The 26,619-nt window shown below is 41.9% G+C and overlaps 1 protein-coding gene across 6 annotated transcripts in view; it reads right to left on the bottom strand.

The window, feature by feature from the left end:
- ST3GAL6 (ST3 beta-galactoside alpha-2,3-sialyltransferase 6) overlaps positions 1 to 24,825 on the bottom strand; it is a 50,799-nt gene extending 25,974 nt beyond the window's left edge. Inside the window, exons 1-3 of one of the 6 annotated variants that reach the window (XM_053456924.1) lie at positions 24,735 to 24,800; positions 7,056 to 7,119; positions 5,605 to 5,732 (exon numbers count right to left, since the gene is read on the bottom strand). In XM_053456924.1, coding sequence (XP_053312899.1) covers positions 5,605 to 5,665 — 61 coding nt within the window. In that variant the 5' untranslated portion in view covers positions 5,666 to 5,732; positions 7,056 to 7,119; positions 24,735 to 24,800. Of the gene's footprint in view, positions 1 to 5,604; positions 5,733 to 7,055; positions 7,120 to 18,889; positions 18,985 to 24,734 lie in introns of those variants that run through there. The other 5 variants (XM_053456925.1, XM_053456928.1, XM_053456926.1 and 2 more) reach the window with 5 other exon arrangements.
- Between the last annotated feature and the right edge of the window lie 1,794 nt (positions 24,826 to 26,619).

Here is a 26,619-nt window from a genome sequence, read left to right as displayed (position 1 = left end):
ATGCTAGAATTCAGATAAAAAAAAAAGTAAACTGATATAATGGATACTTTGTGTGCTGATTCCTCACATAAGAGCAGGTGGCGGTTTCACATTTTCAATTAAGGAGGTGATGAAATCCTGCCCCGTTAACGGGACGCTCCAGTGTCCCAAGCGGATTCACCGACAAAGAAAGTCTATGTCAGTACTTGCATTCTCCAACCTTTACAAAAAGGCACTTCGCTTTAGGAGAAGGTGCAGCTCCAAGTTTCTGCACAACTAAATGGCTGCTTCAAGTAGCCCAGCGGTGGCATTGAAGCACTCCCATGACTGGCAGCGGGTATATAGGCAGAAGGGGATGTGTTCAGCTGAACACATCTCGTGCAAGCCGAGTACCTGCTGGGGGGGGGGATGCAATGCGAGGGACCACACGGAAATGCAAAAATCACAGCTGGAGTGTCACTTAAGCGGGGAATTGGCATTACCTGAGAACCTGCTGACGTACTGTCTGTTCCACTTCACCGAGGAACATGTTGGAATAGCTTCTGATGTAAGACATACTTATATAGCTGTCTATGCCACCTGAAGCAACAGAGTATCCTCCCAAAATTATCAGGGGAAAAGTAAATAACGTCCTATTCTGTTCGCCTGGGCCTGCCAATGTTTGCCGCAGCTGTGAAACAGCCCTGAAATCTTTGTGAGTTTTAAAGCGTGGAGGCAGCCGGTGCCAACTGCCAAACAACTGGACGCTGACGGATGTTTTTAAATGAAACGAGTCGGGGACGTCATGCACGAGCCGGGGACGTCACAACAAACGTGCAGCAAAATACAAAAGACAGAATTCTACTAAAACCACAAAAACCAACATGACCCACACATCGAGTACCTGTATACAATCACTAATTACTAGCTTACGGTTGTAGTGTTTTCCCTTCTATCGAGAGGAATTTATGGCAGTTCAATCCAGGTGACGCTACATAACGTCTTGTCAGATAAAGCATTAAATCATTGTCATGAGTCTCGTAATAGGAAAAAACAAAAAAGGTTTCATTCGCACCTCTTGCTTCCATGAATAGAGATCTCACGTCCACATAAACGTTCTAAGAAGTCTCCAATTCTACATGTTTCTTTACCTAATTTGTGATGTTTTTTGTGGCCCTGGAACTTGTCAGGACCGCTGAGCATGAAGGTGGTTAGCCTAACTCTTAAGGAAATTACTGCAGCCCATAATAGAAAGAGCGGCTATAAAATCTTGCGTTTGGCAGCTGTGGGGGAGACAGACCTGCCGCTGCCTTAGATATTTAGATGATGACAAATGTCTCGAGAGGTTCACCCCAGCCATCATTCACACTTTAATGCATAAGATAGTTACATGATCCCTTTATAATGTTCGTGCTTTCCTTTTTGCATACTCACGGGGGATCGTGCAGAATCCACTAATATGCATTTTGCCCCATCCCCCGGCTAATTGCCCTGTGGGAGATGTGCTCGGTCGAGCAAGAATAGTCGGCCACGGAGGAGGCGGTCATTGCGATCGGTGTTTTGTGTTTTTTTCATTTTAGAAGAATGTCTATTAAAATATTCTCAGATGGCTGGGGTTACTCCCCGAGTACTTTAACATGCATTCTTCTAAAGTGGGGGCCTCCTGGACATTAAACAGATAAATGGTCCGAAATAATGCGTATTGGAACAACACCGTAAACCATCTATGACTAGTGTTTTATTCATTTTTTTTTAATTAAAAAAATCTTCAAATTTATATTTTCCAACTATGACATCACATTTATAGAGATATATATATATATATATGCAAATTTAGGTTGATCCATAAGTGAAAACCGCCCTGGATTCTGCCCCCAGCTGTATTAATAAATTATGATTCAGTAATAACTCTGTTTGCTCTGTACCAGACTGTACAATGCACCTCTAGCATTATATATGACATTACCTTCTACAAGACACCAAAATTAAACACACCTGTCACCAACCGTTTTTTGCACTGATCAGATATCCTACTAAAACCATACCTCTTAAGTGTCCCTTTTTATACAAAACAGTCCTGAGTAGCTTTCTACTCTGCAGGCAGAAAGGATCATGGGCCAGGTGGGGAGATTATCTGATCGCCCCCGCCAGTCCAAGGAGCAGTAAAATCAATGGGGGCAAGCCAAAATTATTGTTAGTATGCACATTTTTATTCTTTTGTTACAAAAGTAACGTTTAAAATATGGAGATGCCAATCACATGCGGACAAGCACTTTCAGTTGCTCCTTCTGTTTTTTCCTCTTTACGCTCCCTTGGACCCGTTTTAAATGCTTTAGCATACTTCTTTTGTTTGTATACACACACATATACACATGTGAGTGTATTTTATTTATATATAATCAGTTAAGTAAAACTTTTCAGCCCTTGACCCTCTAATTTTAGCCGACGACCGCTTACCGTAACACTTCTCTTCCTTTGAAATACATTTCTATCTTTTTCTTTGCTAAATCCTGTTTACGAATTTAAATGTTTCCATCATATCCCAGCTCTAAAAGGAAGCAAACGGGAAGCGGCCCTTCCTTTCCATGGTAGATTTACAGGCGGCTTCCGCTGCCCAAGACTTGACTCCCTGATAGCTTCGCACTAGCGAGCCGCCACTAGGCAGAGCTGAAATCGAGCGCACGGCCGCCCCGCTCCCATGTTTGCTACAAGATCTCAATTTATCAAACAAAGTTATGGAATAAATAGCTTCATTAGGAGCGATCCGGAGGACAGTCAGCGTCTCATTACTAAAACCATCTATTTAAGACAGCTATAACTTGTGCGGCAGGTTTTTTAATCATCACATCGATACGTGGTACAAAAACCGGGGGCTATCTGTTGAAAACGTGCAAACGTACATAATAATAACGATATATAATGTCCGGCTGGGAAATCCTCATATTTCTTAGGTCCTGCCTCATTAGCGGCCAAAGCAAGACCACAAAAATTCAAAGGGGTTACACGGCCATCATATGTCGTAAAGAGCCCGACGCCGGCAGTGTCCCTTTAATTAAACAAAAACTAAAAGGTTATGCTTATTACAGCACAGCAGGAATGAATTACGTAATTTGGGGTCACAAACACTCTTTCAATGGTTTACCTCCTTATTTATCTGTGGTCTTAAAATAAATACCGTTCACAAGAACTCGTTCAAGGCATCGCATCCTCCCTTTTTGCAGAAGAGGACGTATAATTAAAGATGGAGACATCTGTTAGTTAAAGCACAGGGTAGGGAAGTTTAGATGGTAATCAATCTTAAGGATGGGGAGTCATCTGGTCACCAAACTAATTAACAACTGTGTTTTTCTTTTAATCTTAACCCCCCCCCCATACAAACATTTAAATGCTCCGTTTTGCATAAGCTCAGGGGATGTTTATTCTACATTCATCAAAAATACTACAACTCCCATCAGGGTTTAATTATCTTATGTATCAGAAACACAGAGTGTGTTATAAAAGATTGGCCAAGACATCAGAGCCATTTGTGACCTTTTATTTATCATTAACCCATTAATTGCCGGGTATTTTCAGAGTACGCACTGTTTGGATATTTTATTTGCCTGCGTGTAATATGTATACCCATACGGGACAAAGCAAGAACAATCAGCACAACAATAATAATACAAGCAATTAACTGCCACTCACTAAGTGTCCACAATTACCCTGCTGGGCTTCTCTTTATAGAAGACGTTCACCTACCTGTCCAGCCATACGGACAAGCAACACCTTCTTGTGGATTCCCTGATAAAAGGACCCAAAACAACCCGCATGTAAATACATAAAGATCTGCTGGGGCCAGCAGGGAAAAAAGTAAACAAGCAGGACACCAAGGTCCCTGGTTAAAGAATAACCGAAAAACTGACCTTATAGACAAACTCTGCTACTGATTACAGAAAAATACAAAACGTTGAGCCGTCAGACCCAACGCCCATAGAACAAAGCGGTCTACAGAGCCACAGCGGAGAGACCATCCATGGCATCAAAAGACACATAAATGGTTACAGCGAGAACAAGAACCCGGATAATGACATTTGGAAATTGTTTTATAACAACTAGTTGGATAGTGAAATAAGGAGTCGGGTGGTCGTATTGCACGGTGACCACCCTAGAGTCAGCAATGTATTTAAACGATCCTCTCTATGGAGGGACCAGGCAGGACCGAGCCCCCCGGATGATCAGCAGTCCCTGTTCTGAACAGACCAGGCCCCAGCTGCATAAGACTCTTAAGGGGAACCCGATCGGCACAGAGACGTCGATAAAGGCTTACAATGACTGCCGATCTCCTTCCCGGAGTCACAGATCCCAACAGGCAATAGGGGTAATCCCTCGGGGTTTAATGCGCGGCTGCCATGTCCTTTTTGTAGCAGATTGCTGTAAACTATATTGGTAGTTAGAAGGTTATTTTTGATAGAATAGCAGTTTATTGTATTGTTAATGTTCAGGTTATACAAAGTGTCATCTATGTGTTTCTTTGACACCCTCCCCCTCAAAAAAAGAGAAATATTTATAAGTCAAATAGGTATTTCCTATACCAGTAACATTAACATAAGACATACGGATATAGGAGAGGAGGGCCCTGGTCCTGCAAGCTTACAGTCTATACACGCAACGTGTGCAGCTAATCATATGATGATAAATATCATTGTCAAACCGGGACTTCAAGTCTCAGACTCCACCTGCAAAGGCCAACCCAGATGATGTGCGCCAAACATCATCTATAACTATAGCCAGGACAGAAACACCACTAAATACAGAAGAGACAGATTTACAGCTTCTTTCACCACCAGTTGTTTCCGTAAGTCAAATGATGGTATATACTACGTCCTGTCTACCCACTGTACAGCGCTATGGAATATGATGGCACTATATAAAACAATAATAATAATAACAATTTTAAGAAGGGGCAGAGTTCTACCATCTCACAGGGATTTATCAAGAGACCAAAAATAAAGACTCTACTATATAGAGGGGGTAACATATACCCTGCTGTAATTTCCTACTAAAAGCCACAGGAGGCAAGTATTGTTGCAGAAAATGGTGCGTTTGTTCCCTTCATTATTCTTGGTCAAAGGAGCACCAACTGAAATGGGTATAAAACACACACACACTCACACTCACTCACTCACTCCCAATGCCCTGCTTCTCTACTCTCTTACACAAACATTCATTCTTTTTTCATTACTTACCTGGGGTTACATATAATATTACACAAAAGAGTATTCTATAATCTTTCCAAAAACATACTGAATATTAGTATTCACAGAAGCTCTGGCACAAGAGTAGCACCCAATATAACGAACATATACTATTATTATTGCTACAGATACCATCACATATTAGATATCTGCCAAGCTGTCAACTGCCCTGTAACTAAATTTGTGTCCTGAGTCAATAAAGTTATTGAAAAACAATAGTGATACATATTTAATGATATGTGTTATTTAATTGAAAAAAAAAATATGAAAATATTCAAAGTCATACTTTTCTTTCAAGGGAAAGCGGACGGTTTGGGACCTAAGAATATATTGTAAGTTTGGCTCATCAGGACTATGAGGTTTCTTGACTATTAGTAGTTATCCTGCGAAAACTTGTAGCAGATCTTACCTTGATACATGGTACTGCCTACCGGTACCAGAACAGAACAAAACCCGAAACGATCAAACATTCACAGAAATGTGGGGGTCTGCGTTTCGGAGATTGAAATAACCACATTGAACTGTCCCTTTAAACTCCTAAAAAATAAATTGGCGACATTCAATTGCAAGCTCATAATAAATTATTTTAATATTAATTCACAAAGTGTTTAGTGAATGGCTTTCGCTTGGACACAAAATATTATATGTGTACATTATTACAAATGGGACATTATTACATGATGCTCTCACAAGAACAATTAATTCAAAGAATACTAGGTAATAAAAAAAAGTTTAACTCTTTTTTTGCTCTCACTGGGTATATTGGTAGAAATAGAAATATGTCTGTTATTTCACCATAAATTGAATTTAATATTATTATAACGGTTAAAAAAAGTACACTGCAAAATGCAGAAATAAAATTATTACTTCTCTTTTTTTTTTCTCACAACCACAGGGCAACAAAAAGGGATCTATAAGTATGTTATGCTGCCCTTTAAGGGAACACAAACTTTAAGAAGATAATATAATCGAAAGCAAACTCATGCTATAACTTGCTTATCTGTTTCATGCCATAAAAATCTATTGTGCGAAGCAATAAAAACAGGCACTTATTTGCACAGAAGTATAGATAACATTTACATTGCATGCAGAGGTAACTGAATGCGTTAGTCTGGCTCATTTTACTACATAGCTGAAGAAAAAAAGCAAAGAAAATCAATCAAAAAACATAAGAAAAAGCCATTTAATCAAAGAAAGAACAAGGTTTCCCTGTTCCTAGTATAGCGTGCATGTAGGAAAATCAGCCAGGCATATGAAACGATCCTACGTCCGTCCATACAGCCTCTGCATCTATACGCTAGGCATTCTCCTGCGCTAAGGTACTGTCAAAAAGTACTTAAAAATGTATTGCAGATGAAAAATGAATAAAAATTACGCTTAGATGCTATGTTAGGATGTTTTCTTTCCTGAGAGGGTGGTGGATAATTGGAGCTGCCTCTCAGCAAATGTGGTAAAAGCTAATCCGTGGAATTTAAACTTGCATAGGATAGGCATAAAGCTTTTCTGAATCTATGAAGAGACCAAAGATCGATTAACGTCCGAGTCTTTATATCAGAAATGCTTTTCTATTTATGGTTTTGTGTAGTGCCATCATATTCCGTAGCGCTGTACAGTGGGTAAACAGTAGTGTATAATATAATAATTCGACAAGAGGTGGGGAGGGCCCTGCTGGAAAGAGCTTACAATCTCTTATATGTTTTTTTATGAAGCTATTCTATTAACTGATCGCACACACAAAATAGGGATACATCTACTAAGTCAACCAATCGTTCTAATATGCTTACTTTACGACTTGACTACATTTCAAAAGCTTTACTTTAACAACATAGGAGGAGTATTTTATATTCCTAAAGAAAATACCTCAATAGAGAAATCCCCAAAACACTCCTCATTCTTTTCCACTACAGCCCAATGTTCTAGAATCCTAGAAAAAAAAGAGAGAAATAGAATAAGTAATAGTCTTTTATGGAAAGAGCTAAGAGTTGGGAAAATTCCCCCTTATATACGATTTTTTTATTTAGTCGTATTGCGCTGAGAGAAGATGGGGGTTGCTTGTCGAAGGTAATACCTTTTTGCTAAAAGGACAAAATATTTTTTTTATTAACAAAAAAAAAGATCCCAAATTGTAACCAATTCTACCCCTCGGCAGAGGAGGCATTTGAAGTTCATACAATACGTAACATGTACAATGGAGACGCCGTGCGATGATGGGAAATGGAATAATAAGAGAAAAGAGCCTGAAAAGAAATTTAAAAAGACATTACAGAAAGGAAAAGGAATAAGCCCAGCTCTTGAAGGCAATTTCCACGATTGACCCAAAAAAGTTAAGTGCTAAAAGCTTTTAGGGCCGCCTCAAAAAAAAAAAGTATCGGCCTCAACCAAAGACTACGCGATTTTGATGAGTTTTCCTTGAAAAGAATATTTGCGTAGAAACCACTCAGCCCTTTTTCAAACAGCAAAGCAGGTTCTAAGTATTAAGCAAGCGCATTCCCCCGACGCCAACGCGACACCAAACATTATGAAATGGACAGTTAATGGGAGAATTACGTGGAACAGAACAGATCTGCCGGTGCCGTTCCATGTGTTGGTTTAATTATAAATGTGTTACATTTGCTTCTTGTTCTTAACCTCAACAGTTAAAACACATCTATCCCTCTTTTTACATGTATTTTAGTGGCTTCATGTTTTTGCCAACTGCAACGGGCTTGCAACAAAATAGAAATTGTTTTTGCTCTCCCGATGTGATCAAAAAACACGTCATAACACACCTTGCTGAAACGCTATGTATAGTTTGTTTAATAAAAACATTATATATCTAAAATAATATAATATCAATGAAAATAGTATATTGGGCACAACAGAGCTGCTTACAAATGGGGTGACCAGAACGGGTTTCTCGTCTTTTTCATATGTTTTCTCTCCTCCATGGATATGACACGCACACACGTGACATTTAGCAGAACTATAACCTGCTGAACGCTGATAAAATGCGCTCGTTCACAAGAAAACCGAAATGGGAAAATTAGGTTTTTTAAAATACGGATATTACAGCGTTTTTCCAAAACGTTCACCTGGCAAAGCAGACAGAAAACAGACCCGTGACGCTGGTGTACTAACAGGGAAAACGCGTTTAAAGGGACAGAGGCCACCGTATGCACTTTAATGCATGGACAGCTCTGCCGTCTCTCCTCTCTTCCAATGCAGGAGGGGATTCTGCCCAACGCCCCATACGCATTTGCCCCTTTAACCCCTCACTCCCCAGCTAGATGCCATCTCCTTGCGCTGCCTTGGGGAACAGGGAGTGTTCAGACTACTTTGTGCGTATGCGGAAAAGGCTGCCATTGATTTCACGGACAGCACTTTCCTGCAAGCGACTGGCTGCTCAAATCAGTAGCAAGAATATTCCATGAAGGAGGGGGCAGCCTCTAGTGTGTTGGAGTTTAATGTATATATTTGTGTGTGTATGCATGTATGTATGTGCATATGCGTGTGCATATGTATGCATGTGTGTGTGTAGATGTATGCATGTATGTGTAATGTGTGTAATGCGTGTGTACGTGTGTGTGTGTAGATGTGTGTACGTGTGTGTGTGTGTAGATGTATGCATGTGTGTACGTGTGTGTGTGTGTAGATGTATGCATGTGTGTGTGTGTAAGAAGATATTTTGAAGTATGCACAGTGTACTTTGGTCTGGAACATTTAACAGCGGATATAAATCCAGCACCCTAATTATATGACAAGTTTAACAAAATGACGGACAGACAAGTACCAAATCAAACAGATCGACTAAGCAGAGCGTTTGGACAGGATGCCGGCTGTAAATAAGCGCAATCTTGTTTGTAGATAAACATTACAGTAATTTATGTTTGCATCGTACCCGTTCTGTCTGTATGACTGGCTGCATTCTTAAAGGAGAAATCCCCTATTTTATTTTTCTTTTATTAATGCAGTTTTTCTATCGCTGCAGTAATTAATGCAGAGACACTTTCCCGTTATTTCCCATTTTTCCTTTTGCAGTCATGTAGAGAGTAAATCGAAGCCTGTTTGTGATGCAGAAAGTAGCATTTAACGTGTAGCTGCTCACAGAGATAATAGCAACGAATGCTGAAATTTGCATTAAAATGACACTACTTTACATATAGTTTTTGTGATATTGGATATACAAATTTTCAGCATTTCCATATGGAAATCTGTACTCCAGAATGCCTTCCTTGTATAGCTACAACATATTATATATACACATTATAATTCTTATATATAAGTATACCAAAGGCACAGCATATTAACCTATAATGTCCGAGACAAGGTAGTTTTAGATAAACAGTAGTTGATCTTGAATGGAGGCAAATAAATTCCCTCCAAATAATTCAAACATAATAATTCTAACAAGCTCAAAAAGTTCAACCGTGAAAACCTCAGAAGCCAAAGGATCCTCGTATCTACGCTGCGTCCTCTTTTCTCCACGGAGCACAATACAGCGAGAGGACGCTGCGGGAGGCGAAAGCTTCACATTTAAAGAGTGCCAGGAGGACCGGATCCGTGTGACAGAGATCACATTATTTAAAAGGCTGTGTAAATCCAGGCGCCCTTTTGTTCTGCAAACACAGATAAAATCAGATGTAGTCGTGGCATATCGTAAGCGCCAGAGCCAAGTATCCTTAACGTAAAGAGCAACTTCAAACTTTTTAGTTCTGTGATATTTTATTGTAACACAGGGAAGGTAGAGGTGTTCCTGCTTCATCATTAAAAAAAAAAAAAAAAAAAAAAGAATTATAAACCCCTGACGAGTGAATTAATCGCCCCCCCGTCCCGTATAAATGGCTAGGTGTGGAGGGGAGCGAATTAATCCCCCCTCTGTCCCGTATAAATGGTTAGGTGTGGAGGAGAGTGAATTAATCCCCCCACCCCCGTATAAATGGTTAGGTGTGGAGGAGAGTGAATTAATCCCCCCCTCTGTCCCGTATAAATGGTTAGGTGTGGAGGAGAGCGAATTAATCTCCCCCCCCATATAAATGGCTAGGTGTGGAGGAGAGCAAATTAATCTCCCCCTCCCCGTATAAATGGTTAGGTGTGGAGAAGAGCAAATTAATCCCCCCCCCGTATAAATGGTTAGGTGTGGAGGAGAGCAAATTAATCTCCCCCTCCCCGTATAAATGGTTAGGTGTGGAGAAGAGCAAATTAATCCCCCCCCTTATAAATGGTTAGGTGTGGAGGAGAGCGAATGAATCTCCCCCCCCATATAAATGGCTAGGTGTGGAGGGGAGCGAATGAATCCCCCCTCTGTCCCGTATAAACGGTTAGGTGTGGAGGAGAGCGAATTAATCCCCCCCCGTCCCGTATAAACGGTTAGGTGTGGAGGAGAGCGAATTAATCCCCCCCCCCGTCCCGTATAAACGGTTAGGTGTGGAGGAGAGCGAATTAATCCCCCCTCTGTCCCGTATAAACGGTTAGGTGTGGAGGAGAGTGAATTAATCTCCCGCCCCCCCCCCCGTATAAATGGTTAGGTGTGGAGAAGAGCAAATTAATCCCCCCCCTGTATAAATGGTTAGGTGTGGAGGGGAGAAAATTAATCCCCCCCCCTCTGTCCCGTATAAATGGTTAGGTGTGGAGGAGCGTGAATTAATACCCCCCCTCTGTCCCGTATAAACGGTTAGGTGTGGAGGAGAGCGAATTAATCCCCCCACCCCCGTATAAATGGTTAGGTGTGGAGGAGAGTGAATTAATCCCCCCCTGTCCCGTATAAACGGTTAGGTGTGGAGGAGAGTGAATTAATACCCCCCCTCTGTCCCGTATAAACGGTTAGGTGTGGAGGAGAGGGTGTAATTGATATTGTTTGCTCAGTCCCTGCATGCAGAACAGAGACTTCATTCAGCTGCTGAAAGATTAACGTCGTCTGTTTCGGACTCTCATTACCGAGTACCCGAGAAGTCAGATTACTTAGTAAATCATGAGCTCATGTCTCAGCCAACAGAAAGGGCACTTTGAGTCTTGCTTCTGTGTGTTATTCCAGCCAAAATTTAGAAATATAACTTTAATACACATTATATACCTGCTTTAGGTTCCTTTAGGTGCAGTTGCAGTTCCAGAGCTGCAGTGCCCCCCTGCGTGGCTCTGTTCTTTCTTTTCGGTGCGTTCATGCTTTAGGCCCCCGGGCACTCGCAGAGTAGAGTGTGCGTGCATGCCCCTCCACAGAGCAGTTAATGTGGGGGGCTCAGGGGTGCAGTGATTTAAAGGGGACACATGAAAAGTGATTTGTCTCTTTAAATCTAGTCTTAGATGCTCCCAAGTTACACATTTTAAGGATCGGACCTGATCCTAACCCTAGAACACGTTATTCTTCTGCTGTAAAAAATATAATTATAATGAAATACATATAATGGAATACTGTTAAATTCTCTATTTCTATGCTTTTGTAAAAATGGTTATTTTTTACTCATAGCTTTATTCAGAGTACTAAAATCTGGGGACAGATACGTTTGTAAGATTTAAAGGGCTGCAAAGTGAGGAGCACCAAGTATTACGTTCAGCAGCAAATGGGCCGATATCCTTGGAAGGATGTGATGTATATCGTTCACGGCCCAACTTTTCACAACTCTGCGACCCGTTCAGTGACTGCAGCCGTCTCAAAACATCTTTCTGTTCAAAGGAATCCCACGGGAAACGGCTTTCTAAACAACCTCCTCGGATGTCTCCCCGAGGAGAAACTCCAACCTCTGCCGTGGTGCTGCTCTTAGATGTCAACAAGAGAAGGACAACGTCAAGAATCCGCTCATTTCCCAACATATGAGCAGCTGCCTAATGGGCCCATTTGCCTTTGCTTGAGTAAATTAACCCTGTGATAGCCAGGTTATCAATGCTTTACACATCCATGGCCTGACCTGCCTGCCCATTCCCTTTCCAGAAACATGCGCGTGTGACGTATCATGTCAATTATGGGGACTGTGAAGCATCTTTATAACTCACACATAAAAAAAAAACAAAAAAAAACAAAAACAAACCCTGAGTATCTCATATGAAACCCACAGCGCATGTCGTTCAATGCTTTATATTTGGGCTTCCTTCAAACCCCATCCAAGATGTCCTCTCCTAGTGTTTCACTTCCCTCCTCCACTAGATTGTAAACTCACAAGAACCGGATCCTCTTCTGCTTTAGTAGCAACTTGTTATTCTGTGTGACTGATTTATTTCATAGATTGTAACAGCGCTACGGAATCTGCTGGAGCTATATAAATAAATGTAATATAAATAAATGTAATATCAAAGCTGAGCCAAACCACGATAACACTTCAGATTAATTCAAGAAAAAAGGACTATTATGTAATTCACCTTTAGTGATCGAAACTACAACACAAAAAGCAAACAACTCGGGAACAAATGAAATATGCAAATATCACCCTGCCAATATACATATTTACATATCAGACACACACGTAGTTATTACATGGATACAGAGCAGGCATTCTTCTTGGGAACTCTCATCTTGTGGATTTATAAAGGGAACATAACACCCCCCCCCCTCTAGTTGCTACTCGGTGCCATCCCATGCCTGCTAGGAGGTGAAAGTTTGGCATTAAGAGTTATTTCCTTCACTGAGAAGGTGAGAAGCAAGAGGATTACAGGGCAGGGGTGTCCAACCTGCAGCCCTCCAGCTGCTGCAGGACTTCATCTCCCATAGTCCTCTGCCTTAGCTGAAAGAGCATTGTGGGAGATGTAGTCCTACGTCAGTGCTGGAACACACACATGTATGGGAATGGATTGCTCAGGCTGCGCTGATGCGAATGAATTCTCTGGGGAAGCTGCCGGCCCGGCAGCGAGCTTTCAGCCTGAACACACTGACTATTTCTCCTTAGAGAGATGATTATTAAAAGGAAGGTATCCAGTAATTTAAGTATGTAGAAGTGACAGGGAGATGATTACAGACCTAGCATTACTCCTATTCTCTCTCTGTATCTCCATGATTATTGTACCGCCAGCCGACGGCCCTTCATAAATAAAATAAGTATACGCGGACCGCAATATTACACGAGCCCCCTTGGGATTTTGTCTCACCACACGCCAGAGCCGTGGGTGCGAATGATCCACAATAACCAGGCTGCGTTTAATCATTCCAGGGGATTCTTTTTGTAAAATTTGTTAACATTGTATTCACTAAATCGTGAGTTTGTAGCTTTAACGTATCGCTAGCAGCGCTGCTGAAAGATACAGCAATACAGCAAGTGCATGATACATATAATGGGGAAACCTGCCTCTCACATCTAGATAATATAAAAAAAGTGATAAAGGGAGTGATAAAACTACAATAGTCACAACATTAACCCCGTCTGTGCTGTATTTCTCATCCATTTCATGTTAATGGACATAATGTGCTTTTCTTTCAAAAACATCAACAAGTGATCCCAAAGTCTTGAACAGTAGTGTATGTATGTGTGCGTGTGTATATAAATATATATATATATATACACACACACACACACACACACATATACACATATATATATATATACACACACACATTCTCCTACCGATACACACACTTGTTAAGGGGGTTCTCTTTTTTTAAACATCCCATAGAAAAACTCTAATCCCTGGGATTCGTATACATTTGTCCAGCGAGCCACGTCTTTCTTGCATAGGAGTGAATTAACCCATTGCATTCATGGGGTTCGTGCCAATGATTTGGATTCTGGTTTTTTTTTGTGTTGCTAGAAGAAAGTAAAGGTAATTGAAGCTTTGTTTTCTGATCTACTCGAGCATCTCTTTGTAAACGATTCCCTATCAAACATCTCGCAGCATCCAGTCTGCATAATAATAAGGTAACGGTTTCATTAGCAGCGGAGACCGTTTATTCTGCTAGTGATAATTCTTACTTTAAGCGTATTTAAATCGTGAAACATTAATAGAAGTAACTAGCAGAACAATGCACACGAGATTAGAAGTGAACGTCTGCATGCGCAGGCAGAGCCCAAAACTCTTCCACCGAAGCCAGCTGCCGGAAGAGAACCGCAGGGCACTATACAAATAAGGAACATTGTTACACAGAAACACGACGGACAATAACTACGACTGATCTTTGCGGGTGGAAAAGCTGTTATCCCACGGAGAGCCTACAGATGCTGAGTGTTAACGTCACAAACGTAATTATTATTTATATAGCGCCATCAGATTCCGCAGCGCTGTACAAAGTGTAAACGGGTCACAACACGGAGTAGATCACATAACAATTTGATTTTGTTTCATGGGTCAGAATAGATGGGCCAAATGGATCTTATGGGCCATCGAATTCTACGTATATCTACGTCGAGAGGTTTTCTGGCTATTCGCAAGCACAGATTATCACCGTCGACAGATTTACAGAGTGAATTTGTTTAAAGATGAATGCATTATAAATTGCGCCATCACCATAGCCCCGTGACATGGTAAGATTAACACCCCTCCTGGCATTTCCTGATATTACTTTTAAACCTTTGCCCCTCTATGGTCCTCTTGTTGTCCTTCTCCAAAGATGGGAAGAAAATATTGTCCCCCCTGACACAAGTAATGGATCCAATCATGGCTGATTTACAGCATTAAAGACTATAAAGCAGAAGTAATAGCAAGCTGCGTGATATAATTACCTCCAATTAGCTCCAGCATAGGCTTGGCGAAAGCACGAAGCAGCCAATCAGTGGCCACAGAGGAGGATGGGGAGCTGCAGCTTCTCCCTGAGTTAACCAGTGGTATTCCTATTTAAAAGATGCATAAGAAGGTACTTAAAGAGTACTTTCCATATGTGTTGTTTGGTTAGGGGGCTCCCTGGCACACAGGGGTACCCCGTTAAAATGTAAAGCTAATACACAATGGGTAGAGATGAAATTAATTAGTAAATGGCAGGAAAGCGGAGAAAGCGACGTTTATAGCAAGAAAACAGAATGAAACTCAACGTGTGTGAAGCTGAACCGCATTATCAAATAAAGCATTTCTTTTTCCAGAGGAAATCCTCTTTAGAAAACACCCTTTTCTAGAAGTCTTTTCTCTGGAGACGGCTGTGCCTGCTCCTGCAGCACCCGGCAGGACTGCTCACAGTATTATCGGGCATGCTTAGACCTGTCATGATGTATAAACATCACGTCTGCTATGGAATAAACACGCGGTTAACAAATATTCCCCTCCTTGACCATTAAATACAGTGTTACGTACGCTGACGTAGGGTAGCCAGGGGGAGCGCGGCGGCCACGGTCATTTTCCGGTATTGCTGACCAGCACACGTAAAGCGCTGCCCTGCCGTGGGTGGGACTGATCAACTTAATAAGCCAAGTACTCCGTTACATACCCCCCCACACTGCAGGGCGGATACCGGAAAATTATACGCGGCCTGGAAAACCTGGCCAATGAGGACGCCCTAAGGTTAGCAAAAACCTGGTTTTTCACCAATCTGTGTTTTTATTTCCAATAAATGTCCTCTATCTGCAAACCGGGAGGCTGCCACAGGTGTCAGTCATGTGACATTTCGGGTGACTTTCCCTGCTCGGACACCACACTGAGCTAATGCTTTATGGCAATGCTAATGAAGTCTGCTGCTCCATGGACTTATAAGTCAGGTTGGGGGACTAACAACGAGCGATTCTATTGCGCCCCACAAGCAGCGCGATAAGGAACCGGGTGGTTATCGAGTCGGTTGGGCTAAGATAATGGAGCTAGAACACATACAAACGGCTAATACACATTATATTATATAAAAACTACAACGGTTTCAAAAACGTTTGGAGAAAAAAAATCTGATAGTAGTAAAAAAAAAAAAATGGTGGGATTTCCCCCTTTAACACTTAATTCCATTCATAAGCAAAGATTTTTTGCCTTATATTTTCTAACCACAATTCCACTTTTTAATGTGTAACGTACACATACAATTTATATATTTCCTTTACAAGAGAAAAATAGGTTTTTTTTGTTTTTTTTTATATATATAATATAGCCCATTATTATTTAGTTTTAGTCATATGTGAAAAATAGAAAACCCCCACACTTGGAATTTTACTTAGGGTTTTCCCAAAGGTTAGACTGACGAGATAAAAACCCATTTATGTTCAGCAACATCCTCCAAGGAAAATAATAACCTTCATAGTTTTTTCTTTTCTTTCTGTTTAAGTTGATAAGGGCACCAAACAAGTTTTAAAAACTTTCGGGATGTGGGGCAGAAGAATTTCTAATTTTGTTGGAGGGGTAAGGGGGGTTGGCATCTTTTTTTTTTCTTTTCAACTAGAGATCCCTTTGGGTGTCTTAATAGACTTTTGGCTACTATGTTCTCATTGTCACCTAGCAGACGATCTTCGTGGCGTAACAGTACCTCCTGGGAAGTAATCCAGTTAATAAGTATCTGTACATTACGGTTGCGTAATGTTGTATTTATAGCAATTGTCTCATCGGGATTTCTGATATTTGTGATATGAAACTGCCTTTTATACCCTTCACGTTACTTTTATTGTATATGTGCCAAATAGCTAAACTTCAACCAGACTATCCCACCCTTATAGAAGTATTTCTCCGGTAATTAATGACTCACTAAGTCGTGGCCGTTCTTTTATTTGTGCCAAAAGGCTATGGCGCATTATATATATATATATATATATATATATATATATATATATACACACACACACATATACACACACACACTGGATTTCGATAAATGAATGAAGCCATAAACAAGGGTCGGTGCTGCAACTGGATATTTAACCATCAAACCTCTTGTTTCAATTATTATTCTTTTGTTAAAGTTCTTCAGTTTCCCAAAGCAGCAAAAGCCAATTATGTGTAACACAGAGTTCATAAAATATAACTCCCATTATTCCTAGCCGGTCCGTAGACACACACGGCTGGGAGTTGTGGTTTGAAACAGGGTGGAGTGTTACCAGCTAAAATTTGCCGTAAGAACCTTGTGCCAACCACCGCCAGGCGGATTAAGATTTAGGACGGAAACTTTTAGAACGCAGAGACAGTGCCAAGTACACAAAATGATATTGTGACGCTCCATCAGCCAAATGTCTAGAACTAGAAATGTATCAGATAGACAAGCTTCCCCTCCACTTCCCTAAAGTAACTTCTTAATACCCCTAGGGCTCACTATTACATCATAAGGAATGTGGCCCAACCAATCCAAAGATGTAATAGTACGGCCTAAGGCCATAAACATGGCATCAAAAGAAAGCCTTTTTCAGAAAAACAACATAACTTCTATGAGTACAAAAAACATGACAAAGGGCAATTGTGATTGAATAAACAAATAGTAAAAATAGCAAAAAAAAATACCCCCACCAAAAAACCAATATGGTCATGAAAGGGTTAAGACCATGTCCAAACATTTGCTATAGGTAGTTTAATGCAGTTGTGTTAAGAGCTTCACAGGCACGAGTTCTTAGATCTTTACATGGTGGTTGTCGCCGGTGCTCTCTCAGCGGGTTTCCCCGCGCGTTTCGTCTACATTACGGAGCGTCCGTGTTATCTAAGCCTGTAATCGAGGGCTTCTTCGCCAAAAATAAATTACACAAGACGGCGCATGCATGTATAACCACCACACTAACTGCAAGATATCATGAAGCCTATTCATCAAGTCCTGATATAGAGCGTAATTCCTATTGGCTCCAACAAAATATACATCATTTTTACTGTTGTAAAAGACATTGAAACTATGATGTAATCAGGACAGAGGGCGGCCCCACCAGCAATGGAGGCATCTGCAAGGCCGGGCTTAAAAGGGACAACCCAGGAATCATATGCACTTTAATGCATACGATAGCCGAGTGGCCCTTTTATATTTTAGAGTGCTTTTCTGCCACTTATTGACCAATAAGGAGGCGGTACAGTGCAGCTCTGGAGCTGCAGCTTCTGCTGAAGGTAAGTGATTTATTTTTTCTACTGGCTTCATGAATGCATGTTAAAGTAGTTACAACGTTCACTGGAGACGAGCATGTCTGGGATACTGGGTGCCCCTTAAAAGGGCAATCGGGCACCAGCTTTATTTGCAGGGATCTATAGATAAAGCCTGTCTGCGTGACTGTTTCAACAACAAAAAGTTAAGTTGCTTGTCTGCTGGCAGACAGACGACCTCACAATTTCAGTGAATGTACTTACATTACCTAGATAAGGGCAGAGGTGAGTGTCCCAACCGGCCTTCACACAGTGAGCACTCACATACATAGCCCCCCCCGGACCTCGGTGCTCACGTTTCGCAATTATGGCCACAAGAGCATTGCACTTTCAGACCAAAGGTCTATGTAAAATAAATGTGTGAGGGCATCTATCAACCGCGTAACTACCACTCACATATGATCTATGTGGGAGATGTAAACCACTATATACGTAACTACACTTCATTACAACACGGCTCTCTGCAAAACCTCTAAGGCCGACATTCTGAGAGAGGAAACAAAGTGGGCGACTTTCACGACGACAGAACAAACGTCTACCTAAAACGTGCATTATTCGCCTAGACTGCCCTATACTGCAGGATGGGGATAAATACCAATAAGTCTTGAATTTCCATCCAAAAAAAAAAAACATATTTGTTCTAAAAAGCGCCTTTCACAAAGCCATGGACTCATCAGACATACAGACTTGGCCGGGATTACGGTACTTTGAGGAATAATCACAGGAGAGACCTAGAACCTGAAGAGTGGCAGTAACAGGAGCAGCGATACCGTTAGAATAAATACCCTCACCTGTAATAAGCGCCGAGGACAAGGTGCGATGGTTCCGAAACGCTCCCAGCTACACACTGTCCTTCCTAAAGATTTCCGTCCAGCCCCAAAGCACCGCGTAGCGACTTCCACCCCTGACCGTTGGGTCACTTAACACTTCAGTAGACGCTTCCTGGGACAAATGGTCAAATCTCACACACAGTCACCCTAATCAATATGTGCAATTCCTACGCACGCCAGCGACGACACCATCCTATTGTCCGATTTAAGCTATTCGCGGTTTCTGTGTTTGTGTCCTCAGCTTTCTGTTTATAACAAAACAAAAGACAGCCGTCGGTATCGGAAGATCAAGGATCTCCGGCACCTTCTGTACTCTAATTAATCCCCAATTAGGTATTTCCTTTCTCCATTTTTGTTTAGTTTCTGTGCCCCTTTGTTGGCAGCTGCTTTTACATAAAATAACACACACACACACACACATTATGTGTATATATATATATATATATATATACACACACACACACACACTTTAAAACCAGGCTAGTTCATCAACCGATCCTAGGTGTAATCAATAAAAGTTGATTAAAATCATAATTTTCTATTAGTTTACAGTTTATTTTATATAAAACAGCATAAGGGATCAAGTTCTATTCCCAGAGAATATTCAAAAGGCAATAAGATAAAACTAAGTGTTATACGCTTTAACATAAGGAGGTTTTACTTGACTGAGGGGGTGATAGATATGTGGAACAGCCTCCCAGCAGAAGTTGTACAGGGTAGCATCTGTGTTCATTTAAAAATGCATGGGACAGGGACAAGGCTACTGTGTATATCCACAGGACCAAAGACTAGGTTTGAGTTTTTTGAATCATGAACACAATGGGCTGCCTGATATATAGCAAAGGCGGACACATCCCTTAGCACAGGGAAAAGAAAAAATGTCGGTGCGCTAAGCTAGTCACAGGCTCAAATAATACAAATGTGTAATACGAGGCCTACCAAACATCCCTTAGCACATGTCGGGTGACATATACCATCCCGTAGCACGTGTCTGGTGACATATACCATCACGTAGCACGTGTCAAGTGACACATACCATCACCTACCATGGTTTAAAAGTAAATAAGCTGCTCTTTTTCAGAAAGGGTACAGACTATTAAAACCCCCAGGGCATTGCATCTTGCCTGTAGGTCACCACATAGACGGGGGGGCAATTTACTACACTGCAACCTTCCATGTGTCCAAGGATTTTCTATGGGGCTCATACTTTATACAACGCTCATATACAATACAAAAAAAAATGCATAAAGGATTGTAAGAGCCTTCGTCTCCCTCTAGATCAATATGTCTTTGTGTTAAGTGCGGCTGTCATGTTATCTAATACCAGCATGAAAAGAAGCGAAGGGCGAGACATTTAAAAGGGTTTCACCCCAAATTTCACTTCCAACTGGTGTAGTGCAAATCCCTGATTCGGCCCCAAAGCGGACGCGAGACAAACGGCTGCCTCCTGTCACCTCTAACACATTCTGCCCGAGTGCTGAGAGCTGCAAATTACCGCAAAATACAAGTTACGCTGATGCTGCAAACACAAAAGGAAGGAAATATGTCTGGGTTTCCTTTGCTCTCTGCAGCCTTTACTCTGCCAAAAACACGTAAAAGCCATTTTATAGCTACTTTCAGTTACCTGTTTATGGGATATTTGCCCTTTATTTCCCATGACCCCTCAGCCCGCACTGAAATCCTATTAGCCCAAGAAAACCAATAGTTAATAGTCACAGGTTTAACACATACGTGTTACACGTACACAGTCACCAGATATCCACGCTCACTAAAGCATCAAGATTTTAGGACTTTCCGCCTCTTCCCCGATTCACAAGCCCAAGAAAAAAGCCTTACAGCACCAGGGTCTATTCACTAAAGGAAGAGCTGTGGATCCAACTCCCCCGCTGCACTACTCATTAAGAAGGGTGGACACGGACAGCTGGCCCTGTATAGTGTATAATTCAATGGGTGCGGGAACTTGCTGGAGCTCACGCTTGCAGGATGCTGATGTTGCAAGACACACGACATTGTAGGAGGGGAAGTAGGTGGGATGGGGGGCAAAATCCGCAGAGCTCCCAGACGTTGAAGACATCTCATGATTAAACTATACATTATCCATGGCCAGGCAGGTGCTTCCTGCAACACAGGCTCATCTAGATTGATTTCTAGGATCTACAGTTTACTGAATTATCCCCGCTGCCTGGACTCTGCATGCGCGGTTTTAGCCGCTAGCTCCGGCGTGCAGATCCTTCTTAAAGCTACGGGCACTCATTTAACATGTGACATCTACAAGACAGCAGCTTGCTCATTCGACACAGCAAAACACGGGGGTTCCTCCTTATATTAATACTTAAATGGACAAAGTACGCGGAGCGCACCAGCTTTAACAAACTCCCAATAAACAGAAAGTTACATGTGCAAGGGCCGCAAAGGGTTAATAATAGTTTGTTGCAGAAGTCTCATCAGCCACTCTATTAACTAAACTAACCCTGCTGAGAATCGGCATCCCAAAGCACTTAGCGATCGTAAAACGTCATTCCAGTTAACCCTTTATTATATATAAAGATTGATTGGTCCCTGTAAGAGTTTTGATCCATGGTATAATTTAAGTAATAATATCAAGCCCTCTGTGCAGCTAATTTCTTAAGGACAATGGGCGGTCCCTAATCCCATTCAAAACAATGCATTTTGAGCCCGTACATGTACAGGCGTTGTCATTAAGGGGTTAAAAAAGAATATTCAACATCCTGACTCTATTGAGTTTTACTCCTGCCTCTCTATGCACTTTTAATACAACACAACATATGTACGCAGAGCGCGGGGTCTCGGGACAGAGGCAAATCAACACATATAGTAACTAAACGGTTAAAGGCACACGCGCTCCAGGTATAGGCAAGTCTCAGCAGGATACATTTGGTAGAGCATGCTGGGAGTTGTAGTTCCGCAGAAGCTAGAGGGCCTACTCTGCATATCCCTTGAGTAGATCTGTTTAGATCTGGCTGGCAGCCTTTGGGATCAGCAATTCAAGAAATCTGTTTCTGTCGTCCAGGATAAAAATCCAATATTAACTTCTTTTTTACATTAACAAAAATAAACAATTATACTGTAGAAATCGGGTCAGTTTGTTACAATCTCTAATCAATTTTTTTAAAAAAAAGCAGATTGAAATCAGAATTGTCTGTTCATTTAGAAGTGTTTCATGTTCTGTTCCCGTAAATCAGTTGACTTCTCCATTTTCCTTCATTCAGACACAATAAGCTAAAACACTAAAACCCCTCGTCCGTCCGCCGGGAATGGAAATCTCTGAGCTATAGCTCCCTGAACTCGGCCAAATTCCAGAGTCACATGTACAAAATTATCAGTCCATTCATCACGCGGCATTAAGGAAATAATGATGGGGAGCGGGTGAGCAGCCACCAGGCCTAATCAGCGCAACACTAACGGATGTTAAAAGGCGTTCTCTGTCCTTATCCATTTAAACGTATAGAACAACAAACACACAGAGGACCAAAAAGTCATTGGAAAGACAATATAACGCCGCTGCAGATCAGTGGTTTCTTGACTTCTTTTTTTTTTTTTTTTTTTTTTTATATATCTGGGGACCACCTTGACATTGCAGGCGATCCCACAGCCCCCTATAGAGATCCGGTTCTTAAAACATAGTGTAAATAGGGGCAGTTCCAAAAACATTTAGTAAGGATATGGCCCGCTCTCTATCCTACGTGCACATGGCCTTCAGATTCTGAGCCATCGTTCAGCTTTGTTCGTTGTCGGATCGCCCATGTATCGCTCTGCGCGTGTGGGTACGATGCATACTTGGAGACATAAGACGCCAACGTCCTTTAAGTGCAGCCGCAAGGCCAACGACATTACGTTTATTTATGTAGCACCAGCAGACACCGTAGCGCTGTTACTACAAAGTCACTGAAATTATAAAATAAAAAATAAAAATCACACAATAATAAAGTGGTACAAAAGTAGAAGAGGGCTCTGCTCTTCCAGGCGTACAATCTATTCAACTGCTAATCAAACAAGAGCTATATATATATATATATATATATATATATATATACAAACTTGTATAGCCTTTAGCTATTTATAAATATAACGGTCACAAAAAAGTCTCATGAAACAGTAACCTTGTCACTTATTTCATCTTCTCACGGTCACACGACATGAAAGCCTCTCAGAGATCGGAACACGGCACTGATCGCGTCACACGTGAACCATTTAAGCAACAAACGGCACCAAAGAACAGCGCAATCGCAAAAACAGTGAAATGTGTCTATTAACAATAACCGGATGACTTCACACGCAATGATTCTGACGTCAGTTCAGGCTGGTGCCTCCTCTTAGCGCCCAAAACCCTGCTGGGAAAGGTTACCCTCGGCTCTAGCGAAAACTGGATTTATCGCGGGTAAACTGGACAACCACACAGAGCTTTACCAAAAAGTCCCTGCTGTTCTGCTTCAAGAAACAAAACGCGACTTAGCATCAGACGACAGAAGTGCGATACCCACACAAAATACTTTGCTACAGAGTATGTAAGCGCTATAAATTCAGCATATAATGAAACATGTCAAGTCCTTGCAACTGACCTCTAGATCCCAGTTCATATGGGTCTCCTACGTGAGGCATTAGGCTGCTTTGCATATAAGTTGCCTTAGTTAAACATTAACCTCTCTAACAGCATCGTACAAATCAGGACACCTGAAATAGGATTGGGGAATGTGGTACAACACGGTATTTAACAAAAACACCAACATTCCCATCTGTGGGCACGCAAAGGGTTAACCTCAAACCTGTAGCACTTTAAAATTAGGAAGCCCTGAGCTGTCAGATTATATTTAGTGACACTCAACAGCCACTCTTCTATACTGAGTGTGCAGTGTGGTTTCTAACTCAACCTCCCTCAATATATATTATCTGTAAATTATATATATATATATATTATATACACACACACAAGCGCACACACACTCACCCGTCAGTCTCCAAATTCTACTTTTGTTGTAAATGCTGAAATTAGAAATGTTCTTGTTTTTGAAAGAAAAGCTAATTTCTGTCCATTAAAATAACATGAAATGGATCAGAAATCCAGCGCAGATGGGATTAATGTTGTAAATGAGTAGTGTAGCTGGAAACAGCTGATTTTTAATGGAATCTCTTCATAGGTGTACAGAGGCTCTTTATCACTCACTCGATTTATCAAGTAGTGTTCGCTGATCCAAGTTTAAAAGGCTAACCGGTTGTTAGAAAACCCATGTTGCGATTATCATTATACAGAGTCTGAAAGGTCCTGAGCTCTGACCCCATTCATGCGACTCTTCTCCGGCACACAAAGGGTGAAGAAATAACAGAAAAGCCTCCCTCACGGCGCGTTTAACTTCCACAGAGAACCCGAACCCAATACCGGCCCGGCCCGGGGGAAGGGGGTCCCGCAGGGCCGATAATGCCCCAGGGGGCAGACCAGACCCGCTCCAACCCACCCGGGCTTCACAATGGAGAGCATGTAAATAGGGCGCATATAGAGGGACATATAGAGGCCCCTATGCTGCCCAAAAAGTAATGTCAACGAAAAACGTGCCGAGGAGCTGCTTCATTAACCCCTGAAATGCCAAAGCACAAGATACATTGATGTCGGCTTCTCGGTACATCTTAAAGGTGAAAGACAATGCCAGCGCTTCATTAACTCTTTGAGTAACAGGTACGCGGTCCGTTACCTCCCCTGCTGAAGGGGTTAAACGCTGCAGCTGCTCGCTTGGCCCCTCGTAATGAACTGGAGTGTGAGGGGAAGTTTATTTCGCGTCCCCCCGTTACTCACCGTGCGGCGGGGTCTGCGCTGCGGGATCCGCGCCGCGTCCTCCCATCCGCTGCTGCAGCTGCCGTGTGAGGAATGACGAGAGGAGGCCCAGGCAGACACAGACAGCACACTGGGGCCGAGGGGAGGCGCCTGCTGGCTGCGAGGAGGCCGGGGGGGGGCTGGAGACCGCGAGCGTGGAGGAAAGCCGGGTGCTCCAGAGGCAGGGGGCAGCGGTCCGGGTCATGTCCTAAAGCCGGTGATGGGAGACGAAAGACACCGGGGACACCGAAAGAGACCGGAGCACGCATACAGGGCTAGGGAGTGAGGAAGATAACGCGGAGAGGGGCTATGGAGTGGGGAGGGATAACGCTGGAGTGTAGTATACTTAGGGCTAAGGAGAGGGGAGGGATAACACTAGAGCACACCAAATCCAGGGCTAAGGAGTGGGTGAGTGAGGGACAACACTAGAGTATAGTTAGGACCAAGGAGTGAGTGAGGGATAACACTAGACTATAGTATAGTTAGGTAGGACTAAGGAGTGAGTGAGGGATAACACTAGAGTATAGTATAGCTAGGGCTATGGAGTAAGTGAGGGATAACACTGAAGTGCACAAAAGCCAGGAGTAGGGAGTAGAAAAAGCTAGAACTGGAGTGCACTAATGCCAGGACTAAGAATTGAGGAGGGATACAACTGGAGTGCGCCAAAGGTAGAAAGTGTGTGTGGGGGGGTGTAACTCAGCCACAACTCATACAAGAGGGACAGATTTAAGGCCCAGACTAAGCTGGGAGGGAGAGATAAGATAACCATACAGCGCACCACAAGCAGGCTTGAGGAACAGTATTCAGTGTACTTGGTGGGGTTATTTGTCAAATGAAAATATACCCTGTGGAGCGGTTGAACATTATGCCAGATTTAAAGTAACAATTCTGAGGGCCACAAAATAGACCGGTCCGGTGACCAAGTGAAGAGGGCTATTTCGAGCAATTGCTGTTGTAAGCGTGCCCATAAAAGAGCTGGGCGATCCTTTGCTGAACTTCAGTACTCTGCCCTTAACATGCATGTTTTATTTCTTCCATTCAGCGGTACACTATGAAGCGCATGAGTTTACAGACACAGATACTGTAGTTTGGAGTAGCCGTATTAGTCCAGTGTATAAGAATGCAAAAAGAAACTGAACGTTACAGAATCTAGTAATACCTTTGTTATTGGACTAACTGTTTAAAATAATAGACAAGCTTTCGAGAGTCCTCCCTTTATCAAGTCAAAAGCATTTCTCTTGTTGATATTTAAGTATTTTAATGTTTCCATCATATCCCCCTGTCACGTCTTTTTTCCAGGCTATATAGGTGAAGATCATTTAACCTGTCCTGGTAAGGTTTATCCTTTAATGCATAAACCATTTTAGTAGCCCTTCTCTGAACTTTCTCCAACATATCTATGTCCTTCTGGAGATACGGTCTCCAGTACTGTACACAATACTATGAGTGAGAGATTGTTGAAAATTAATGTTCTCAAGGTAGATGGAGAAGATACCACAAAGTCAATGTTATGGGAAGTCTTAGTACTTTAGTATCTGTTGTGTATGTATGTTTTGTGTATTTTATATGTTTACATTGTTTTAGATGACCATTTGTAAAGCCGGGTGTTAATGCTGGGACAAGAATGTTAAGAAAGCCACTAGTAAGTTGGGCAAGATAACCATACACACTTTCTGTGTAGAGTATCTTTTAATTTCCAGAAGCCATGGGCCTATTAAGAAATGATCAAGGGCTGAAGCACAAACCCACTCCAGCTATACAGGTTTCAATAAACGTGCACAAACACTTTTACGAGTATCACCACTACACACAATCGATAAACCGAGTTTCTCTCTTGTGTGGTCACTGTGTAAGTGAACAGCAAAGG

The sequence above is a fragment of the Spea bombifrons genome, chromosome 2, assembly GCF_027358695.1.
Source record: "Spea bombifrons isolate aSpeBom1 chromosome 2, aSpeBom1.2.pri, whole genome shotgun sequence".
NCBI lineage: Eukaryota > Metazoa > Chordata > Amphibia > Anura > Pelobatidae > Spea > Spea bombifrons.
Note: the sequence above shows the minus strand (reverse complement) of the source record. Positions and strands in the feature narration are given on the sequence as shown.